The 25,054-nt window shown below is 41.9% G+C and overlaps 2 protein-coding genes across 7 annotated transcripts in view; one reads left to right on the plus strand and one right to left on the minus strand.

The window, feature by feature from the left end:
• NDUFAF2 (NADH:ubiquinone oxidoreductase complex assembly factor 2) overlaps positions 1–23,479 on the minus strand; it is a 75,824-nt gene extending 52,345 nt beyond the window's left edge. For both annotated transcript variants that reach the window (XM_052778555.1, XM_052778554.1), the window contains exon 1: positions 23,295–23,479. In XM_052778555.1, the coding sequence (XP_052634515.1) occupies positions 23,295–23,421 (127 nt within the window). In that variant the 5' untranslated portion in view covers positions 23,422–23,479. The remainder of the gene's footprint in view (positions 1–23,294) is intronic.
• Positions 23,480–23,523: 44 nt separating this feature from the next.
• Positions 23,524–25,054, plus strand: part of ERCC8 (ERCC excision repair 8, CSA ubiquitin ligase complex subunit) — a 30,739-nt gene continuing 29,208 nt past the window's right edge. The window contains exon 1 of one of the 5 annotated variants that reach the window (XM_052778561.1): positions 23,524–23,703. In XM_052778561.1, the coding sequence (XP_052634521.1) occupies positions 23,627–23,703 (77 nt within the window). In that variant the 5' untranslated portion in view covers positions 23,524–23,626. Of the gene's footprint in view, positions 23,704–23,759; positions 23,858–25,054 lie in introns of those variants that run through there. The other 4 variants (XM_052778562.1, XM_052778560.1, XM_052778559.1 and 1 more) reach the window with 4 other exon arrangements.

Raw genomic sequence — 25,054 nt, forward strand, 5'->3', positions numbered from 1 at the left:
TTTCTGAAAACTCAGTTTGTGGCAAAATCTTGGGGAGATATTAGGAAAAAGTTAGAGAAAATTGAGGACTGGCAGGAGCGGGGGCTGGATGAATTACTTAGAGAGGCTCAGAAGGTGTATGTGAGGCGAGAAGAGGAAACTGAAAAGCGGCAGACTAGGCTACTGGTTGCTGCGGTAAGAAAAGGACAGAAAGGTGTGATAAGGTGTGATAGGTCTGGTGGGGGAGATAAGGAAAGAATTGAGAGGAGAGGAGATAAAGCCGTGGAATGTTTCTATTGCGGGGAAAAAAGGACACATGAAGAGAGAATGTAGAAAAAGGATTCAGGATGAGAAAGCGTTCCGGGAGGATTAGCGGGGTCAGGGGCTCTATGTGCTGAGGACCCCTGGTAAGAAAGAGCCCTTGATAACTTTAAAAGTGGGTCCTCAGCGCCAGGAGGTGACCTTTCTTGTGGATACCGGAGCCGAAAGGTCTACTGTACAATCATTACCTCCAGGATGTAAAATATCCGGGGATAAAGTTAATGTAATTGGAGCAAAAGGGGAACCATTTAGGGTCCCCGTTATAAAAGATGTGGCGGTGGAATCAAGTTGCCGATATGGAATTGGAACGCTGTTGTTAGTACCTGAAGCGGAATACAACTTATTAGGTAGGGATTTAATCGTAAAGATGGGGATTCGGGTGGACGTGGAAAAGGAAGAGTTAAAAATCAGGCTTTGTCCCCTTACAGAGGTGGACGAGAAGCAAATTAACCCCGAAGTGTGGTATACTCCCAAAACAGCTGGAAAACTGGATATTGAACCGTTTGAGGTGGTTATTAAGAACCCCGAGATTCCAGTGAGAATTAAACAATATCCCTTACCTAATGAGGGGAGAAGGGGACTAAAACCTGAGATCGAGAGACTATTGGGAAAAGGGTTACTTGAACCCTGCATGTCCCCTTTTAATACCCCGATTTTACCGGTAAAGAAATCCGATGGCAGCTATCGGTTGGTGCATGACCTAAGGGAAATCAATAAACGAACTGTCAGCCGGTTCCTGGTAGTGACAAACCCACACACCCTGTTGAGTCAATTGGGACCCGAGAATCAATGGTATAGTGTAATAGATCTTAAGGATGCATTCTGGTCATGCCCTCTAAAGGAGGAATGTAGGGATTATTTTGCCTTCGAGTGGGAAGACCCAGACACTCATAGGAGACAGCAGTTAAGGTGGACTGTACTTCCCCAAGGGTTTACGGAATCCCCAAACTTATTTGGACAAGCCCTAGAAAGGATTCTACGGGAATACCGGCTGCAAGATGGGGTCGTGCTAGTACAGTATGTGGATGACTTATTGTTGGCAGGAGAAAATCAAGAGGCAGTCAGAAAAGAAAGCATACGGTTGTTAAATTTTTTTGAGCCTTCAAGGCCTCAAAATATCACGGTCGAAACTACAGTTTGTGGAAGAGGAGGTAAAATATTTAGGACACTGGATAAGCAAGGGGACTAAGAAGTTAGACCCCGAACGAGTAAATGGAATTTTATCACTGAAAGCCCCGAGGAATAAACGACAGATTAGACAATTGTTGGGGCTATCTGGGTATTGTAGGCAATGGATTGAGAACTTTAGTGCGAAAGTGCGATTTTTGTATCAAAAGTTAACTATGGATGGATTGCTTAAATGGACCCAAGAGGACGAGGAGAGATTAGAAAGTCTTAAAGCTGATCTAGTTAACGCCCCTGTCTTGAGTTTACCTGATGTGAAGAGACCCTTTTATTTATTTGTGGCCACTGAGGAGGGGACAGCATACGGGGTTTTGACCCAGGAGTGGGCAGGGAAAAAGAAACCCGTAGGGTATATTTCCAAATTACTAGACCCCGTCAGTAGAGGGTGGCCCACCTGTATACAGCCAGTTGTTGCTGTAACCCTGATCGTGGAAGAAGTGAATAAGGTAACATTTGGAAGTGAATTAAGGGTGTTCTCTCCCCATAATATTCGAGGGGTTCTCCAACAAAAGGCTGAAAAATGGATCACCGATGCCAGGCTTTTTAAGATATGAGGGGATCCTAATCCATTCCCCTAAATTGGAGATCGGAACAACAAGCTTGCAGAACCCGGCACAGTTTTTGTATGGGGGTCCTGAAGAGGAGCTAACACATAATTACCTCCAAACCATTGAAGAACAAACAAAAATAAGGCCAGATCTAGAAGAAGTAGAATTGGGAGAGGGAGAGAAGTTATTTGCTGATGGATCATCTTGAGTAATAGCAAGAAAAAGAAAGTCAGGGTATGCAATTGTAGATGGGGAAAGCCTAAAAGTAAAGGAATCTGGGCCTCTCAGCCCTAGTTGGTCAGCTCAGGCCTGCGAGTTGTACGCAATATTTAGGGCATTGGAACTTTTAAAGGGCAAAAAGGGAACGCTATATACCGATTCGAAATATACATATGGAGTAGTACACATGTTTGGAAAAATTTGGGAGGAACGGGGACTTATTAATTCCCAAGGAAAGGGTTTAATCCATGAGGAACTAATTGTTAAAATCCTACGGGCACTTAGGGGACCCGAGAGGATTGCGGTAGTACATGTTAGGGGACATCAAAGGGGAACATCTCCTGAAATTCGGGGGAATAACCTGGCTGACCAAGAGGCCAAGACAGCAGCATTGCTGACTATAACGGTCACCCCACTGGCAAACGAAAAATCGTCAAAAATCCTAAACCCACAATTTAGTAAACCAGAAATGTACAAATTAAAGGAGATGGGAGTAATAGAAAAAGGGGGTAATTGGGAATTACCTGATGGGAGGCAAGTATTACCAAAAGCATTAACATGGAAAATAATGAAGAGCATACACTTAAAGACCCATTGGGGTGTTCAAGCATTAGTTGATCAGTTTACAATTAAATATATGTGTATTGGAGTTTATAATGTGGCTAAGGGAATTGTACAGGGATGTTTGACGTGTCAGAAAATTAATAAACAACGTCTTAGAGAACAAGTACCAGGAGGACGGGAGTTAGCACACCGACCATTTGCTAAGATACAGATTGACTTTACTGATCTCCCCAAAGTGGGACGGTACAAACACCTACTGGTATTAGTGGACCCCCTCACCCATTATGTAGAAGCATTCCCTACTACTAGGGCCACTGCCAATACAGTAGTGAAAGTACTTTTAGAACATATTATACCCCGATATGGGAATATTGAAACTATTGACTCAGATCGAGGCCCCCGTTTTGTTTCCAAGGTGATAAGAGAAGCTCTGGCCCCCTTTGGAATTAAATGGGAATTCCATACCCCCTGGCATCCCCAAAGCTCTGACAAGGTAGAACGGATGAATGGTGAAATTAAGAAACAGTTGACTAAATTAATGATAGAAACCAAAATGTCATGGGTAAAGTGTTTACCAATTGCTTTGTTATACATTCGAACTCAGCCCTGGACAGATACAGGAATTTCCCCATTTGAAATGTTGTATGGCATGCCTTATGATATGGAGTGTCCAGCCGACTACCCCACTTTAGATGAAGAGAATATTAACCCATATATAATTCAGCTAATGAAAAGAAGGGAAAAATTGTGGAAGAAAGGGATGGTAGTACAAAGACCACCCCTAGATATATCCATACATTCGGTAAAGCCAGGTGATATGGTATTGATCAGAACCTGGAAAGAATCCTCTCTCATTCCTAGGTGGGAGGGGCCCTTTCTTGTTTTACTTACCACAGAAACTGCTATCCGGACTGCAGAACGACGATGGACGCATGCCTCGCGAATTAAAGGACCTTTACCCAGAGATCAGTGGGAAATAGCAAAGACTTCAGAGGACTTGAAACTAGTGATAAGGAAGAAAAGGAGCTGCACGAGTGAATGAATCCTTTTGGAAGAACGGTAAAACCTAATTTATATCAGTAGTTCCAGGTATCACCTGGAGATGATCTACAGGTGGTGAATTTTACTCCTTGGTGTATAAAACGGATACCTCATCAAACCGGCGGAGCTGGTATATACAAACTAGCAGGAACCCCTCGGTACTTACCTTTTTGTTGTGAAGTAGAGACTAAAATCCCTACGACATCGGAGTATCTTGACGGGATTTCGTGTTTAAAGCATCATAACCACAACCATTGGAGTTGGGTGTTTCGTAACTGTGTAAAGTGCGGTGAAAAATGGTATTGTAGTCCCAGTAGGAGACATTATTATTGTATGGAATGTCGAGAACATCAATTCCCCAATAGGAACCAGTTGGACAAAATAGACATCGGGAAATTACTTTGTGGGAGGGAATTATTAGTGCCTGAAACCTGGGAAGTATATGAGAAAGATTGGTCCAGAACTATAAAACAGTGTGCTATTAGATTTACGTGGAAACAAACTAAACGTGCCACTAAGACGGCTTCTGCTCTTAAATAAAAAATTGTACAGGGAATGCTGGTGGACACACTGTAAGAACAGCCACCCATCTAGGGACGGCGGTACACAGTGTACCCAAAGGAGAAGGGGACCAAAATACAGCCTTCTCAAAGGGTGGGGGAGTAACTGCGGGAAGTCCCTAACAAACCCAGAGCTCCTATAACCCTGAATCCTATGAGTGTCTTGTCATTTCCCAGGCAATATAAAATATCCTGCACGAGTTCCCGAGGAGGAACTAAGCCCCGTAAAGGCTTTGTAAGTGGAAAACACGCCCCTGAGAAGTACTACTGCTGCCGAGAAGATGAAAAACCTCGCTACTCCAGGCACCGGAGTAGGCGAAGTAGGCAGAGGCGTACGGAAAAGGGAGCGTGAGTACACTGTGAGATCATCAGCAGGTAATAGCGGGGAACAGACACTTCGAGGGGAAGGATGGACTCTGGGAGTCCGGCTGGGCATATTCTGGCAGAGAGAAAATCAAGAATTGACGTTGACACCTGTTGGTACTCCTCAGGGAACCCCACCAGCAATCCGTGTCTGGATGATATTATTATGGTATCTACCTATGGTATGTGGGAACATCCACCATCAACCCTTCAAATGGTCTTTAATACAACCAGATCGATCAAAGGTATTGCAAACTGTTACTACCCCTGGATCTCCATCCTTTAATGTGACAATATACAGTATGCTAGGACATGTGTCTCCCTATTCCTGTGGTAAAGAGAAGTTAGGGATTAAACCAGCCATTTATATGTGCCCCCTTTCGAACCCAGGCCATTCATATTGCAATTACCCTGGACACTATTATTGTGCATATTGGGGTTGTGAGACTATAACTACTGGATGGAGAGTTGGGAATCCTTATTTATTTTTAGACGTAAAATGGAGTCCACAAGGATGTAAACTTCCCTCTTATGCTCATGACGGGGAACCATTAGGAGGAAAATACAAATCGAATTGTACCAGCTTGAATATGACTATCAGACAGCCTGAGAATTCAGGATGGTTACATGGGAAGATGTGGGGAATAAGAATATGGGAACCAAGGATGGATCGAGGAGGGTTCATCCAAATAAGAAAAGAAAATCCCTTCCCACATACTTCAGATGTCGGACCAAATCTGGTCCTGGTAGAGGAAGGTGGAAGTAACAGTATTGTACATACTGTTACAATCTCTCCTAACATCAACGTCACTGAAAATAGCATCCCGGATGTATCAGTAAAAATCAAACCCTCGACTCTTGCACCCGAAGTCAGCGTCAGCCCATTGTGGAATATGCTTCAAGCCAGTTATCAGGTACTGAATACCACCTACCCTAATATAACTGAACATTGTTGGTTATGTTACGACATTCAGCCACCCTTTTATGAAGCTATTGGGGTGGACAGTAGATTTAAGAAAGCCAACGGAACAAATCCAGCTCAGTGCTTGTGGAATAAGGAATCTGAACGTAAACAAGGGATAACAATGTCCCAACTATCGGGAAAGTGTATAAGAAATGTCCCAAAAGACAAACGACACCTATGTAACACAACTCGCAAATCAGGAGAAATAACAGCTGAATGGTTAATTCCTGCAGATAATACTAAGTGGATTTGTTCCCAAACTGGGGTTACACCTTGTATATCCCTAAAGGTCTTTAATTGAACAACTGAATATTGTATACAAGTAGCTGTGATACCTAGGCTTATTTACCATCCCGAAGATTTCGTTTATGACTATCAAACTACTCAGGCCCATCATATACAAAAGCATGAACCCTTTACAGCCCTCACGGTGGCAACACACCTGGCAGTCGGAGCTGCTGGAGCTGGTACAGGAATAACCTCCCTCGTACAACAAAATGCTTGCCAACAGGAGAAAAAGCAAAAACATTTTTAAAGACAAGGAGGTAAAATTTATTTCCTTCCCTCACCCACCTATGAAGACAGCCTGCATTTGCACTTTACACATCTGAACAGAACAAAGCATCACATCGAATTTGCCTTTGGCTTCCACTGCGCGACTATCACAGGTTATCAATTTCTGCTCTTCTAGCTTTCACAATTTATTTCCACTTAATTCCCCATTTACATTTAGGTAGTTGTACTCCTGCTTCACATTATGCCATACCTTCCTAGATCTCCTAGGATTTTCCCAGAAAGATTTCCTTCATGAACTCTGCACCCAGGGTAATACAATCCAAGCAACACTTGAAGAAAAGAACAGAATCCCTTTCAGCTCAAAAGAGGCCAGTCTGCAAGTTGATGTATTTTAATCACCAGTTCCTTTGTCTCGATTATCAGAGGTAACATAGCTTTGTACCAGCATTTCTATGACATCCCCTTTTAAAGAGTAGCAACTAAGCTTAAAAATTTGCCACAAGTCAGATCAGTGAATGCATTCAACCTGCATGGTAAGTACAAGTACATGGAAGTTGGTAAGAAAGCTGAAACAATCAGCTTATATATAAACTCGCTCTTCCAAACTTTTGAGGACAATTCAAATCAACCTTTTAAGCTGCAAAAGACTTTAGAAATGTTCTGAGCCAAAAAAAGCATTCAACATAACAGTTTTTCTGTCAGAACAGATGATCTTGAAGGTCTTTTCCAAACTAAATGATTCTACGATTCTGGTACATTTAGACTATTTTGGTAGGCTGTTGTGGTTAGGCATCCAAGGCCTCGAAATCTGATTTGGAATAGTCACCTTTCTTTTACTGAGGGCAAGATGTGAACAACCAAAGGACATGGAAGAGACTAGGTCAGAGTTATGGACTGCACTGAACTGCTTTGTGGCACACTGGAACAGCAGAAACCATACAATTGAGTCTGCCTATATTCCTGTTTCAGAGGACAGAGTGACAGAGTTAATCACACTCTAGAATACTGTGGCTGTTGCAAAAGACTAAAAATTAATATGACCTACAAAGAGAGGTCACATTTGTACCCCCTTACCCCTCCTAGAGGAAAGTCCTGGCCTGGACAAGGAGCTCCTCAGAAGCATTACCCTACCATCACACGGGATCTGCGCAGATCATACGGACCTCTGTTTCAGCTAAAGTTAAGTCAAATATTAGCAGAGATTCCACTGACAGAAACTTTCTATAAAGTCTGTTAAAATCTTCAATTTGGCAATCTTCTCTTCTGGTGACAGGGTTAAATGGCTCCTTCCCGGACTGGAAAAATGTTTAATATACCTCCCAAAAACCTGCGATCATTACAACAAATCACACTAAACGTCTCATTTCAGCAAATACTACCACTTCTTTCTCATATAAAAGATCCATGTTTTGTTCTAACACAAAACAAAAATCAGAATCTCATAGGTAATCCTGCAAAAACACTGAAGATTAAGCTACAAAAGGAGGGAGGGATGTGTCCCCCTGGCACGTCTCTTAGGTTCCCCCAGCCAGATTCAGCAACCCCACTTTCAGCTCAAAGGTTCCACGTTCCTCCTTTGTCCTGGCTTCATAGCTCATGGGACCACTTGCTCAACTTTTTCTACTGTGTTTAGCTGATACAGCAACAGGTCTCATGAGTGCTGCTGCCAGCTTGAGGGAGAAAAGGTTAAAGAATGAACAAGATCTCTCCCTTTCAGCAACTGCAAACTTATGTGGATTAACTGAGTCAATCTCACTTTACCTTTGGGTTCACAAGAGATCCTGGATCCAGTTGTCTGGACTTTATCCCATACTATTACATATCTGGGTCAGACCCAAATCCAGGAGCTGCCCATTTTCCAGCTCTGGCTCAGAAACTGCTTACGCAGCATGTCTTTTTGATCTGAGATGACAGAAATTTCACAAAAAGAGCTGCTTTCATAAACTGCCTGTCATTTTCCCACTTAATTATTTAAAAAACAACCTAGGAAATTTTGGTGCATCACACTGAAGCAATGCCGTGATTTGCTTATGGATACTGTATTCTTGGTTCTCAAATCAGGAATGGACCAAGCAAAGGTTTGTGGTTTTTTTTTTAAATGAGAAAATATCCATATAACAATATCAAGTACATTTTAATGGCATGGACAAATGTCTCTATTTCCTCTGAAGAAATTCTTACAAAGATACAAAACTATTACACTCGTAAAAGAAAAAAAATATCCTAGACAGATGATAACTACTATTTATTTCTAAAACTACTCTTTTGATTATGTTATAATAGTTATACTAGGTTTAATTCAGAATTTTGCTTTGTATGATAAGGTAACAGTGGCAAAGTTCTAAATGCTATTACAAATATGAGCTAAGAAAAATAATACCAGTACTTTGCAAATCTCCACTGGTTATTTTTACAGATAGGTAAAAATAAACAGTGCAGCCCTTGATTCTTTAGAATTACTCCACAATGAACCTGGACTAGCAGTTCAACTAGCATTTCATGCAAGAAGAGCCACTGCAAGTAGCAGCCCCGCCTTGTTCTCATCCCTGGGCGCCATTTGCTTCCTTACATGGTTTGTGCCGTGAAAGAGACCTGGTAACTAGTCTTGCCGAAAAAAGGAAGCACACTAGGTTAGACAGATGACAGACCCAGCACAAGGCTGCACATACACTTGTAATGAGAAAGAGGCCAACGTTAGAAGGTAGACATGAACAGCCAAACAAAGGGAAGAGGACCGCTGCCTTTTCTAACAGAAATACTAGCTTCTTCTGACTCTCAGATCAGAGATTTACTTTATCATGCAAATAAACCTGGATGTTAATTGTACTATAGCCAAGTAGTTTCACATAAAATGGAACCATGAACAGTTCATTTTTTGGCAGTTTTAAGAGTCCAGTGTTTCTAGCATATAGCTTAGATCACGCATTTACAGTTTGTGGTTTTACATCAGTTTAAACATCAACACATGCCACATGCATTAAATTAAATAGACATTTACATACAGAACTCTCTCAGTAGGTATTTCACAAGAATGGCAAAAAAAGAGGTGAAATTCTGAAAGACAACAGACGTTCTGTCATTGACTTCGACAGAATCAGTTCCTTCTCATTTCTTAGGGAAAAATGTTCAAAGTCTGTTTTTTAAAAATCTGATCTAGTAAAAGAGGAAGCATAACAGATAGGTCTGGCCATAGTTAAGTCATCATTTATTAACTAACATTTCTTGACTGACTAAAAATAGAAAAAGATACATTACATCTGCTTACGAAAGTCGTATCACTATAACTGAAACATTCATAGCTCCACAATTAGAGGTTGTTGACAACAGAACAAACTTTTTTAAAGCTTCTAGAAGATCAGTTCATCTGAAGTTTAAAATAACCTCTAGTTGTTTCAGTATTGTGATGACTACACCAACCAGCATTCAGTATTTCAACTTCTAGCTAGTATACTAGAAAAAGTCACCACTTCTGAAGTACAAGTACGCAAGACCTGATGGCTAAATAGACAGCTGTAACACTTTTAAGCCATAATATTGAAACATCTTTGTAGAGTCTCCTGCTAATAACCAGCTCTGAGGCTTCTCTCTTGCTCCACCTGAACCTTTCACAACTCTTGTATAGCATGAAGCCCTTCTTCACTAGACTTACCTTCTTTTCTTTTCTTTTGACACAGAATAAATGCTTGTTGATAGACGAACAAGAAAAGCTGCTAGATATAAACACATTAAGCTAACACTGAACTCACTGTGCCCTGGCCCCATGCTGGTCTGAAAAAGTAGTAGCAAAAACCACCTTGAACAGGCACAGGACCACCAACAAGACAATACCTGACGCAAGATGATCTAAACTGAAATAGAGATCCAGGGACCAAGCAAACAGAACCACGGCACAACTCCTCCACAAGAACTAGCAAAAATGTGGCTTATCTTAAAACAACTATCCTTGAAGTTCTTTTAAATGGCAAGGTCTTTTAAAATTTCCTATGTTTTTTCCACACACATTGCTACTGCAAGCTGTGCCTTCCAAATTTCCTTCCGTTTCTTTAGAAAAAAAAAAAAATTAAATCTTTTGGGATCAGTTTGGTCACAGGGGCAAAACAGGTGCTCCTTTACTACCCTGTTGCTGGATGCATCTGCTTGAGACAACTGCCTGCAATCCTACTGGAACCCACAGATTTTACCACTCTGTGTGACTGAGAACTTTATTTCCCCCTTGCTCAATTCATAATCACCCAGTCTGCATTACAAGAGCAGAAGCAGCCAGCAGGCTACAAAAGGAAGTCTTCTCTGGATGCCAATTTATTGTACTGATGATGCTGAGTTTAGAAGATGTTCGGTTACTCTCTTATGCTCCATACATTCAGAAAAACAATACCAACAGTTCAGCTCACTTAAGTTTAACAATGCAGTAGTAAATTTCATTATCAACCTACATGATTAACCTTTATACTAATCAAACATGAACTAAGCTCCTGAATGAATCCCTCCCTTGCTTCAGGCAGAACCTCATCTTGGCTGCCATCAGCCTTTGGGGTGGTGCATCCCGATCCAGACACCAAAGCATGATAAAAAATATTACTGACCAAATGGGGATGGAAGATGCATTTAATTTTCTACACAACAAAATACAAAGGAGCAATTGAGCTCAATTAATATACCTTAATTTCTTCACTACCTAGTTATATTCTTGTTACAACTGTTAAATTTGAGCATTCTTGACAATACTAATGAGTCACTGCTATACATGAAGCAAAAATGAGAAAAAATATGAATACTGTTTATGGATAAGGGTGAAAAAGGAATGGGCAGCACTGTGAGGCTGGGAAATACTGGTAGTGTTCTGCTATTCTAAGCTGCCTCATTAGATCGTCTTAATTTAAGATTCCTCAATAGAAAAGAAACACTTCCATAGCACTGGAAGAAAAGCCTCAATTTATGTGTTGGAATTTTTGCTGCCTTCTTACAGAGAAGCAAATAAATGACTGATGGGAATACATAGCTACTATTGAGGGTGTGGGAAGTCTTAGTTGCTTAGAGAACTACGGTGTTTAGAAATTCTGCATTATAGGAAGTTCCGCTGCAAGACTGAAATAGAACTCAAGCCAATGTAGACAGGCTACTAGATGCAGAAGCATGTATTTGCCAAACAGGCATTTTCTTCCAGTGTGCTTCCAAACACCACCCCTTCACAAATATGATGACATGCAAGCAATGGACCCTTATATAATTGTGCTCTCCCATTCTCTCTATTAAAAATAACGGTAACATTTTTGGCTGAGGTGACGCCACTCTCACTGACATCCATTTTCACTTTCTCTCTGGATATCAGTGACTGGATGTGACGCCCTTTCAATGACATTAGTTCTGCTAGATAAAGTCTGCTGTGGCTAGTATGTTCAGGGTGCTCCTCAGGCTTTGCAGTGGACATCCTGCTGCATAGTGCTATGTATCCTTCCAGACCAACTTTTCCTCATCCCTGAGTCTGATATCCCTCTTACAGGTACAAAACATCAATCAGTCCATGCACTGCATGAGTTCCAAATCTTGGGACATTTTCAGTTACTACAGCACTGACCACTGCCTGCAGCAGTCTGCCAGAATCCATCCTTTCTTTGACCTCTCCTCATCAGAAAGAAATTTCATACTGACTGCAGTTCCTCTTGATGGTGCCTCCACATCATCTAGATGGAGGAGGCTAGTCAAATTAGTCCTTCAATTCAAGAAGGGTGAAATGATAACACGTTGCATTTCATATGCACATGGTCATAAACAAGGGACACATAGAAATTAAGATCTTACCTCCCTATTTCATAATTTTCATTCCCTCAACCTGTCACACTCCTTTTTAGGTGTTCTTCCTTTCTGTGCAACTCCTGTACCCAGAGGCAGAGCATGAAACTCATTCTTCCCTCTCCTCAAAGCAAAGCAGTTCTTATCTGTGCAAATCTGACCTTAAAACTATCAAGCCTCTTATGACAGAAACTTTATTTGGTATTTTAAAGATCTATAAAGAACACAAAAAAATTATTGTACAAAGCAGAAGTCAAACCTAATTCCTTACCACCTTCTCTATTATTCAGGAGAAACTGAAAAGGTTACAGTGGCCCACAGGGTAGCATGCCAACCTTCCTCAGCTCCTTTTATTTAACCTCTCTTTTACTATGGTTTCTCAACTGCACTCTTTTGTTCAGCTCTTTATCCTTCTATTCTATCTTCTTTTTTAAAATAATAATGCAGCCCCATCACTTTTTTTTTAAATGCTTTGATTTTCTTTCTGGTCTTATTTTACAGTAATAAACAGTTTCTAAAAGATACCAAATAAGGTACCAGCAAAAGTGGACATCAAAAATTTCACATGACAATCACAATTAACAAAGCATTTGGACAGTATTAATAATTTTAACCCAAATTCATATATATAATTAGCTGAAATTAATTATACATACATATTAGAAAAATGTTTCCTGTATCAGCTACAGACACACTTCAAGTTTCTTCTATGTTATATCTTTTCTTCAGTTTGCCAATACAATTTCAACCCCTAAAGCTTTATACAGAGTAGGTGGTTTGTTGTTCTTATACATATTAATCATTGATTTTCTTCTTCCTTTGGAACCAGAAAAATAAGTTGACTTCTCCCTGTATTTCAGGATAATGACACTAAAAGCGATAGAATTTAGCCATAAAGCCAGAATGATATGCCAACAATCCTGATTGATATACTGATCATGTTTGCAACACACTCATAGCTCTAGTGTTCATGTTCCAAGGATGAAATGTGGGCAAGATGACTGACAGTTTCATAGGAACGCAACAAAGCTCTATTTTTGGGACAGCTTGTCCTCCTTCTGCCACTGTGAACTCACAACAGGCTCACCTCTGCTAGCTTACAATGGAATGATGTAGCTGTGGGTCAAATCACTTTTTAACATACAGGTAGGAAAACAAAGTGCAAGCAGCTTCATCAAGACAGCACAGGTAGCCTATAGTTATTTTAACTCTTCGAAAAGATACGCCTAATGAAACATGTTTGTCACAACCACCAAAAGGGTTGTTATTCTGAGCCCTGCAGGTGGCAGGTGTTTAAATCAGCATGATTACCAAAAACAGCTAATATTTTTTCCACCTACTAAAAACATGTACCTGTCCAGTACTGTACTGTTTCTTAAACACAACAGAAGAAAGCCATTAACACAAGGAAATTTTTTTTTTTTTTTACTGTCTGATTTTTTGGCCATCAAACAAACCTAAAAAAAAATAAACCTCAAACCATCACATCCCCACACACCTCTACTGAAAGAATCAAAACAGGTTCTCAAACCAAACCCACAATAATTAAAAGTAAAAAATGTACAGCCTATAAAACTTAATACTAGCAGGCAAAATTCAACAAGATCAGCATCTCAGTTTACTATTGGTGTACACACTGAAGATCAAAACTGGCCATACCAACAGATAACATGCAAGTTACTGCCTGTCCATATGACTACTTATTGCTATTTCTGGTTTTCAAGTCAGAGAGATTAATATACCATGCCTGTTGCCAGTTCACTTCTGGCAGCTGAAGGAAAAACATATCACTGCACTCAAACACTGTTTTTCAAATATTAATGCTTTTATAACCTGCAGTGAGCTCTGCCCAGTGTAATTGCTTTGCTGCATAATGTATCATCTAGACTGAAAAGCTGTTTCGTCATTCCAGAGTTACTATCCTAGAAGCTGGCAGTCTGCAATGCAAGTTTTATTTCTGTACAAACACACACACAATAATTTTAGAGCTAGGTTTCTCTGTTACGTAGTCTCACCCAAAAGGAATATTCAGCGAGCTGTCAGTATGCGCTGTTTCTGAAACAACATTGCCACCGTCTGGACAAAGCTGTAACTGCCAATTATTACTGGATGTGAGAGTATTACGTATCTAGATATAAACACCCGATGTGAAAAAAACACAAAGAACACTTTCTCAATACACTTATTTCCATATCCAAAATAATTAAATATTTTAAATTTGGTTTCATATTCATTAATCAAAATTCAAATTCTGTGTTTCCTTAGTATCTTAACATTAGAAATGTAAAACTCAAACAAGTTTATTAGCTTTCCACCAACACTTGAAAAACTAGCTCGCAAAACTTTTATGTTCAGCAATATTCTGTACAACTACCTGCAACACTTGATAATCAGTTTACGAATGCTCCATACAATCAGAATCTGTTTCTGCCTCTTCCTCAGACTTTATTCCTGTTAGAGAGAAAGGTAACATTCATAGTCAAAAGAAAACCGTAGCTCTAACCTCGGAAAACACGCTTTGGAGAGAAGATGTTGTTCCTTCCACTCTATCCCATTCACTATAAAGCATTACAGGAATGTTTCAGTCTAGTCTTCAATATGAAATTTTATTTTACAGCAAATTTTGAAGAAAAGTAGATATTCTCTATACTTCTGATGCATAGGAAGGCAACAGGCCACTAAAACAGAAAACAAGCAGCTACAAAAACAATCACAGACGGTTCTTTTAATCTCAACAGAATTGTAATTCTGATTTTCATAAAAAATGAACATATTTCTACTAAAGTCTGGATTCAGTAAGATTTAGCACATCCTACATGTTTCATGCAATTGAGCACTTAGTCTCTTTTCCTTATACAGATTCTTTCTTATTTGCACATTTCTGGTTTGTTTAGAAAAGAGTTCACAAGATACAGGCTTTTTAGGCAAACATGAGTGGGCATTTCAAATGAACAGAAGGTTTCCCAAAGGAGTCAGTGCTTCTACTCAATTATTAGCAACAAAATTTACAACTGAAATTTGGTAATGCCACTTTTGTTTCAGATGGTATTTATAAGAGTACTGAGAAACATGTTTAGCTTGCCAGTTTCCTTCTTAAAGCTCCTATCATCACAGGCTCAGGCCACTTATGCCCCCTAATGCAGACTTCAGGTAACATGCAAAAACCAATGGAATACAGAATGCTTTGGGCTTTTTCCATCTGCTCCTGGTAAGCTGCAGCTCCAAATCAAGTCAAACCCGAGTCTGCTGTTTGCCCAAAGGGAACCTTAAAACTTGAGCCATGCTTTTAGCACTGATACATAATCTTTTAAAGAAACTACCCTCTTGCTGCTGATCTACTGTTCTTATAAAAACTTGCATATGCTGGTATTTCACAGAGTGCTCATTTTAACTCTTAATCATTATAATAGATGAGAGTACAAAGGAAGATACTGAAAAAGTTTAAATATAAGCTGCTCATTAATCAGCCTTTAGAAAACATGACAATTATATACCAGATCTTAAATATTTAGTGCCTCTTATCTTCCTGCATTTTTTTAACAAATTGGTTATTAAGAGTCTTTATAAATTATTTTCAATGGAAAGTAGAATCAGCTATTTCCTGAGAGATATATTTGGTTATAATAAATGCATAAACTGTAGGAGGAATTTGTTTTGCAATTTAAAAAATACTAACATTTTAAGTATCACTCCATGTTCTACAGCAAGAACAATTCATCATGCAGCAAAGCTATAGCAATGCCCTGACAGTATGTTACACAATAAGAAAAACAAATGCATTACATTGATAAATCTAGTCTGTTTAGTGAAATACTTGTCTGAGATACTGAAATGAGTCATCAACCACCACCACCCAACTGTCTGTTCCCATCTTCTATCACATCCTGTTTCAGGACTGGTAACTGAAGAGTCATCTCAGAGTTAATGAGTTATGCTGGACGCTCCTCTCATGACAAGCATGGTGTAATTGTACTATTTAATCACTGTCATCACTTTAAGGTAATCCTGTAAAAAAATACCACTTGCAGAATGTCATTAAATACAGAGTCATCTTTTCTTCCAAATGAGCCTACCTCACCGTAGAGTTGAAGATCTGACTTGACTTTGAAGATGATAGTTTCTTCCCACTTGAAAATAAAAGTCCCTGATAAACATTAAAGAATGTACCCTCAGTCCCACCATGTCTGAAGTTCCATGTTTTCAGAAAATTAACTAATTCTAAATTCTTTTGTATTCCTGTGGGCAGAACAGTTTCTTTTTCAGGGTCTTCCCCCTCTGTATTGACACTCAAATTTTTCTTAACTCCTTTTCTATTTCTAGCAATTACTTTCTTTACTGAATCTACTAACTTCTTACTCTTAAGTCTACGGACTTTCAATGTTCACTTTCTTTCCAGAGGATTAACGCAGCCAGACTCAAACACCTCAGCTTTACATTTTCCTTCCCTTCTGTCCAAACTGCCAATCCTCTCTATATTCCACCAGGAGAACTATGATACCCTTGCAAGCTGGTATAATTTTGCCATTACTCATTAAACCTTTTTAAAATAAGGCAAAACACCTGTTAAAATCAGCACCTTTGAACATCACTGACAGCTGATACCTACCACTGCTTAAATCTCCACAATGATTCCCTACATCACAATGAAATATATTCAAGTTGCTAGCTCTTCTTCTAATAACCTAATTATTCAGAGACAGTCAAAATCAGGAATGCAAGATAACTTTCCAGTGACTACAAACAGGTAAAGGTGGTCTCAGGGTACCGTTGCTACATCTTGAGCTTGACCTGATATCTACAGCACTGACTTGATTCAAAGCAAGTGTGACTTTGTAGTGAATACTGTGCTGGCTCTATTTACCACATGCTGATTTGGATTTGAAAGTAGTTTCTGTGTGCACAACTTGCTTTTAAGAAGATATCCTCACATATAAAACATTTCAAAACTTAAGAGGATATCACATGCCAAGGCAATGTGAAAGCCACACCTGCAGCATTTACCTAACATTTTGAGATCTTTAAACTACCTGTACTGTAGACTTTCAGTCCTGGGAAACAGACTAAGTTTAATCTGAAGTAAACTCTCTGAATCACATGTGATGGAGGTGTGAGAAAACTCAACATCAACCACTTGGATCCACTGATCTGCTCCTACTACTCCTTACTAATATAGACAAGCCCCAGGGTCCAAGAGTGTCCTGGACTCTGGACTGAGTGTAAGAGAGAGCAAGTCACAACTGAAGGAAACTTCACATGAGTTCTTAGCATCAGAGATGCCATGTATTTCTATTCTAAACCCCTGCCAAGGACCAGGGCAGGCCAAAAGAAAGTTGTCAGCCAGCTTTTGCTTGAACCACAAGAAGCCATAGATACTACCTATGCCATCCATTCTCACCTCTAGCTGAAGATGGGATCTCCCTGCTGGTCTGAAACAAAGCCCAGCCTGGTCCTGAGAGACCTACCATGCCTAAGACAAGAAAGAGAAAGCAGCACCTGTCTGTTCTGCATTCTGTTTCTGCATAAGCTTATTTGCTCGAGTACAGTACAAAGGGATAAAGCACATCAGCCCTGGCACTGTGCTAGAGCTACTCAGTCCTCCCCAAATCTGGAGGACAGCAAAGCACGGTACAGACACAATGCAGTGACCTTTCAGTGGAACCTGGACACAACAGCTGAGTGTCTCTACAAGGCTTCTGTTACAATTCCTTTCCTTTCCAGTACTGTTCCCATCCTGCACTGGTCTCTATATGGCTAGGACACAGGGTAAGATACAAACTATATATGCTGCAGATTTTCCTCATGTACAACAAATAATGCTCTCCAAAAGTACCTCCTCCACACTTTTAAATTCCCAATTTCTTTAAAAACTGAGCTTCAGAAGTTTTCTGTATGTGTACCTCTTAGTTTCTATAGACTAAAATAAATTTCCTTCCCCACGCTGTACCTTTAAACTTCTTCACCAGTTTTAAAAGCCTGCAAGTTCTGGTGTGACCCTGTTGTACACAACTGTGACCAGCACAGGATGCTCTTCAAAAATGTTGTGAGACCAATTGAGTTACCACCACCCAAGGCAGCAGGTGTAACCACCTGTACTTACTACCCTAGCAACGGAATGAACTGACTTACCCTCAGCCACAAGGCAATACAAACCTGAGGGAGGACAGGCGTACTTTCCTCTGCTGGAATAGACCAAGCCTAGCGTCTTTTCTCTGCTGACACCCCAGGGATTGCCATCCACAGAAGTAAAAGCACAAGTTACAGTGGAAATGAGTCACCAGTGGGTGCGGAAATTTAACGGATAGAGCATCTCCTACATCCAAGTAACCCAAAGTAACAAGGGACTGCCACAAGAGGCTGGCTAGGTTCAGGGAAGACTCTCTCTTAAAATAATAGTATTAAACACTCATGAGGAAGTCTGTTTTGCAAGGAAAGTGGATAATGGTCTGTAAGTTGGAAATGGATGGAGAAAATGCATATCCAAATTAAAAGGACTGTCGTGGTTTAACCCCAGCCAGCAACTAAACACCACGCAGCCGCTCACTCACTCCCCCCCACCCAGTGGGATGGGGGAGAAAATCGGGAAAAGAAGCAAAACCCGTGGGTTGAGATAAGAACGGTTTAATAGAACAGAAAAGAAGAAACTAATAATGATAATGATAACACTAATAAAATGACAACAGCAATAATGAAAGGATTGGAATGTACAAATGATGCACAGTGCAATTGCTCACCACCCACCGACCGACACCCAACCAGTCCCTGAGCGGCGAATCCCTGCCCCCCACTTCCCCGTTCCTATACTGGATGGGACGTCCCATGGTATGGAATACACCGTTGGCCAGTTTGGGTCAGGTGCCCTGGCTGTGTCCTGTGCCAACTTCTTGTACCCCTCCAGCTTTCTCACTGGCTGGGCATGAGAAGCTGAAAAATCCTTGACATTAGTCTAAACACTACTGAGCAACAACTGAAAACATCAGTGTTATCAACATTCTTCGCTCTGAACTCAAAACATAGCACTGTACCAGCTACTAGGAAGACAGTTAACTCTATCCCAGCTGAAACCAGGACAAGAACACAGAAACAAAATTTATAACAGAACTAGTACGATACATGCTGTACCACAAAAAATTTGTCAGTTGTGCAGATCCATGTTCTCAGAACTCTTTAACCACTAAATTACACTCTCTTTGTTTAGAAATAAGCATGGCTTGATCCCAGCTGATCCCCCAGTTGAATCATATGACAGTTGACCTGCCATAAGGTGCTCACAGCTACTCCCAGTTTACTCCTGCATCGTTTGACCTGCAAATGTAATAAAAATACTTTCTTGTTCTTCAACCAAATCACTAATAAAAACTTTAGCTCTGAACTTTGACATGCAGCTGGTGAATCCCTCTGGATACTCCACTCCAGCTGACAGGGTAAAATTTCTGACTATTCCAAGAACAGTTTCCAACGTGCTGTGCACCCACATAGCAAATTCATAATCCACAGTCATAAATTTTGCACACAAGAAGGTCTAAAAAACATCACGGTATTGTCCACTCAGAAAACAATTCTGGTAAGAACGTATCTTGTCAAACCAACACTTTCACATCAGTTTTCACTCGCTACCTTGTGAATATACTTAAGAGTTATTACTTGTTCCTCTATTTTTCCAGCACCCACACAAGTTAACCTGATTCATGGAGGGTTTCTGTCTTTTGACATCACTAAAAACTCATAATTTAGCCAGGTTAATTTATTGCTATACTTCTTAGCCTTCATCGACATTAGGGTTATTTATACTTGTGCCTTTAACAGTTGGAAGAGGTACAGATATGAATTGTTCTACGTACCTTTTCATTTATTCTTCTTAGACATTCACAGATCTCTCCTATCTGTATTCTGAATTTATTAAAGCCCATTTTCCTGAAGTAAGCTGTTTTCATTCTACTTATTTTCCTCCCTCCTTAATGACTATTACATCCCACTTCTCATGGTCAAATGTGTTTGGTTGTGAGTTCCGTCAATTAATATAACACAGAACAAATCAACAGAATAAAGAGCAAAGTTTGAACGCTTGCGTGAAAAAGTTTCACCACCAATTTCTTCTTTGTGTGGGAAAGCCTCGCTCACTTCTTTCAGAGTTCTTTCATTCCGTTGATGCTGAGGGGTTAGGTTTTTTCAGATCATCTAAAGCCACAACTAGTGCACAGTGTTGAATATACATCAGTAAATTTAACAGAAAACAGAATTTTCTAAAGTAGTATTTTCACACAGAATTCCAGTAGTAGTATTTTTCATAGGCACTCTCCTGTTCCCTAGTTACATAAAAAAAGGACAATAAGGGAGAATTAACTGACTGTGAATGAAAACATTTATGGAAGATGTGATATTACTTTTAAGTATCTCAAATTTCAGTCTGTAAAGGTAAATTATAATAACCCTTCCCTTACTTTCATTCCAAAGATAAAAGAGAAGCCTGGGAAGAGTGAATAAAAAATTAGCCCTTTGCCAGTTGGGCTGTTTTTATTCTGCTTCTTAGTATTTTTTTTTAAATACATGATTTTTCCCAGATAATATGCATTTGACTAGGTCAGAGCAGAGGAATTAAAAAGCTTAATAGCAAACTATTAGAAGGCAGAGGACTGAGGTGAATATGGTTAGGAAGTGTTAGAGACTCTGTAATCCAAAGTTCTAGCTCTTCACTTTGTTTCAAGACATCTTGTATAACCTTATGCTATCTAACAGCCCAACCTCTTCATTCCCACTTCTGTGCCAGTTCCAGCTTGCAATTTATTCTTCGTCAAGTCATTTTAATCCATTTTTCTATTAAAAATTTTCTACAGGAACGTGAAATAAATGACAGTGAAAAGTCAGCAGCAGTGAGAAAGAAAATAGGGGGAAGAGAAGATCTGTCCCTTTTGGTGGCAGTAAAACATTGCATTAGTGCAAGCTGGTGGTGCAGAATTTTCAATGTATCAAGACAAAGAAAGTAAGACAAGTGAAAGAATGAGAGATGAAAATCCAATAACAGAGGAGTACTGATAATTCAGTAGAACTGCACTGTGTCACCTGTATCACTAAAATAGAATAAGTGTGCAAGAGCCTTAAGGTTTACAGAATTGCTGTTCTCACTGACTTCATTCATAGAATCGTAGAATCGTTTAGGTTGGAAAAGACCTTTAAGATCATCAAGTCCAACCATCAACCCAACACCACCATGCCCACTAAACCATGTCCTGAAGTGCCTTGTCTATGCAATTTTTCAACACCTCCAGGGATGGTGACTCCACCACTTCCCTGGGTAGCCTGTTCCAATGCCTGACAACCCTTTCAGTAAAGAATTTTTTCCTATTATCCAATCTAAACCTCCCCTGGCACAACTTGAGGCCATTTCCTCTCATCCTATCACTAGTTACTTGGTAGAAGACACCACTACCCACCTCACTACAACCTCCTTTCAGGTAGTTGCAGAGAGCGATAAGGTCTCCCCTCAGCCTCCTTTTCTCCAGGTTAAACAACCCGAGTTCCCTCAGCCGCTCCTCATAAGACTTCAGCCAGAGGTTGCAAGTGCAGAGAGCATTTAAGAGCTGGCCCTCCCTACTCAAAGCAAAATCAATGCAACTTCACCTCCAAAGTCTTATACCCAGTATTCCTACAGTTTGTCTGAAGAAAAACTGGGAAACATGAAGGCTGCCACAATGTGATCTTAGATACAACTATTTCAATTCATTACTAATTTTAAAAGCCTCTTATACTGTGCTCCTGCTGAGTTCAATAGCTTCGTCCCACCTCCCCTGCCCTCTAACTGGCACTACAACTACAGTATAATTAAGTTCTAAACCCAGAGATCAGCCTTAAAGTTTCAGCAGAGGGCTTTCACTGTGAAAGGCACGCCAGCAAAAATTCAAACACTGAGAAAAAGACTGACAGTATTTCTGATAAAAAGAGTCATTTTTACTGGTAAATAAGGACTGACACTGCAGTCATCACACACAAGGAATCTGACTGCAGTTCTTACTGCTTCCTGTATGTTAAAAGACACAGCCTTTTGTACACCCCTGAAAGTCACCATGAACCCCAAAAGTGAGAAGACCAAAAGCTGAAAGCAAGATGCAGAAGGCCTGGAAGTGCTACACCGTCATATTAACTCAGAGGAAAAACACACTGCTGACAAAAGGGTGTTCACATCTTCTTCCCAGACACTTGTTTGGGCAGACCTGCTTTGAGTCACTGCCAGTTGTTCATGAAGTTGCACAGCAAAACAGGTCAGGGGAACTGCTCTGAATGCAAAATAATTCCAGAAGACATTACATGTTTCTGAGGGGAAAGTGTGTGCCCCTTCCCTCCCTTCCTTTTAGGAAGGGTACTAAGTGACTGTGCAGCCTCAGGCTTTCTGCTTCTCCTTGTACTCTGAAGAATATCAAGTAGAAGGTCTCCACAGCCTGGGGGTGCTCTAGTTGATGCAGTCACACAAACCACATGGAGTACAGCAAGCAGATAAACAAGCCTGCGCAGGGAGAAGCAAGAGGACCGTAAATTATTATTATAGCAAACATGTGCACTTAGACACCTTCAGGGAAGCTGCCTTCAATACATTATACGTAGCCGTGCAGCATAAGCATAGCATCTGTAACGAACGATGTGAGGACATGCTATAAGAGCACCCAGGCTCCTGGAACACAGGCAGAAACCTAGAAAACTATTTTTCCTCAGGAGTGCAGCCAACACATGTGCAGGAATTCACTTAAAAACATATGCAGAAGTGCCCCGACTTACCAAGAAGAGTTAATCTGTTTATTGCCGCCTGCCTACCACAGGGCGACAGCTACACTCTAGACCCTTCGATGCCTGCCTTCAGTTTTTTTCCCGCGTCACAGCACCAGCCTCACGAGAAACTGAAGGCGGTTTTGGAAGCGCGCAGCACAGAGCAGGCCCACCGCCGGTTCCCCCGGCAGCTGCGCCTTTCCCTCCGCTCGGAAGTCGCTCCTTTTCGCAGCCGGGCAGCAGCCACCGCAGACGGCAGCAACGGGGTCACCGACCACGCGGCACTGCCCGCGCTCCGTTCGGGCTCGGCGGGGGGGGGGGGACGGGGGGACGGACGGGGACGGCGACGGACGGGGATGACAACAGCGGCGACTCCGCAGCACGAGGCGGGCGCTCACACGCGCACGGCTCCCTACGCAGGGCCGCCGGCAGACGCCGCCGCCGGCCCGGCGCGGCCCCCGCCGGCAGAGCGGCCGCCTCCCCCGTGCCTACCTGCGCGGGTCTCGTGCTTGGGCACCCGGTAGTACTTGTTGCCGAACTGGTCGGTGCCCACCAGCTCCTTAGCGGGCCCGAGGAGCCGCAGGCGCAGGGCGCGCAGCGCCTGCCAGGCCCAGCTCATGCCGGCGGGGCGCGGGGATCCCGCCGCCAAGGTCGCCACCGCCGCCGGGCCCCGCCCAGCCGACCACGCTCAACCGGCGCCGACGGTGGCGGACATGGCAGCAACGCCGCTCGCCGTTGGTGGAGGGCGGCCTGCCCCGAGCCAATCCCGGCCACGCCTGGCCCAAGATGGCGAAGAGGGGTGGGAGCGGCTTGGCGGTGTCGCCATGTTGGGGTTTATTTCGGCTCGTCAGGCCGGCCTCGACGATCCAGGGCGGTTGCGCCGGGCCGAGGCCACCCGGAGGTAGTGGGGACCAGTGGGGAGCGCGGACCGGTGGGGAGCGCGGGGCGGCGCGGCGCAGGCTCGGAGCGGCCGCCTCAGGCCCCGTGGGGGGGGGCAGCCCCCGGCTCCGCTCTGCCGGGGAGCCCTCGTCCGACCCAAGCGGGGCCGGCCTGAGGTGAGAGCGGAGCTTTGCCCTGCTGCAGCCCCGCTGCGTGCCCCGGCCGCGGGGAGCCGGGAGCCGCCGGGGCCGTCCCGGGCTCCCCGGCAGAGGCTCCCGCGTGTCTGCCGTGTGCCTCGGCTCGGGAGTTTCCCGTGGGGTTCTGTTGTGAACGTGCGTGGATTAGCAGCCCTGGGGTGGGCTGAGTAGGCGCAGGGCAATAAAGCGTACCTCGTCATTACGGCCCTTGCTGTCTCGGCGGTTTCACCAGATGTTTTGGTTTGCCTGCGGCTACGTTCTGCTTTGTGAAGTGAGATGTAGGTGTTGCTTGTGTGCCAGCATCGCTTCATCCTCCCTCTTTCCAAACTTGGCCTCTTGGCAGGTTGTAGAAGAATTAGGTGCAGGGCTTTTGTTAGGTTTCCAGCAGCTTTTGTGGAAAGTGGTGACTGTGTGGAGAGGCTTACTAATATTCCTGCTAAAGGTTGTGATGTGATAATACTTGTTCGTTATCAGAGAATCAGTTTTGTAGCTGTATTTCAAGGTGAATCCAATAAAGCCAACCTCAGTTCAGTTGCTCACACCACTCCATCAGCAGGAAGGATTTGTGTTGGTGATTTACAGCTTTGGGGGCTGTATCTTTATAAAAAGAATCTAAAATTGACATGTATTTTGGTGATTCAGGAAGCTCCTTTGTGTGCATTTTGACAACACGGTTGCATCCTTCCTGTGCCTCGGCACTCATGTAGCATTCAGTGTTAAGAATGGAAGCACAGTGGGCAGAATTTATGTCGCTTGGAGAACTGTCTACCTAACGTTTGCCTTCCTAAACTTTTTAATTTTACTTTAAAAAGAAATAACCTATAGTCTTCAGTAGATTTTATTTATATCTACATTCTAAAGTCATATGTTTTATAACAATTCCTTAGGGGGATTTATTGTTTCACTAAAATTAAATCTTGAGCTCAAAAGTTTTAAACTAAGTGTCTTGTATATGTCAAAATTCTTATTCTAGGTGAATTCTTGCATAACTATATTTCACATGTTTTTAAAAGAGCTTAAATGCCTTGCTGCTTTTGAAGCATGCCTACAGACATGCTGCTGGGGGTCTGCCTGTAACAGCCTAACTTTCTCACATCAAGATTTTTGCCACTCAAGCTGAAGCTGAGAAGGGCTGCCCTGCTCTACAGCTTTTCGTCTGTCTACTTAGTTATGTTG

The sequence above is a fragment of the Harpia harpyja genome, chromosome Z (genome assembly GCF_026419915.1).
Source record: "Harpia harpyja isolate bHarHar1 chromosome Z, bHarHar1 primary haplotype, whole genome shotgun sequence".
NCBI lineage: Eukaryota > Metazoa > Chordata > Aves > Accipitriformes > Accipitridae > Harpia > Harpia harpyja.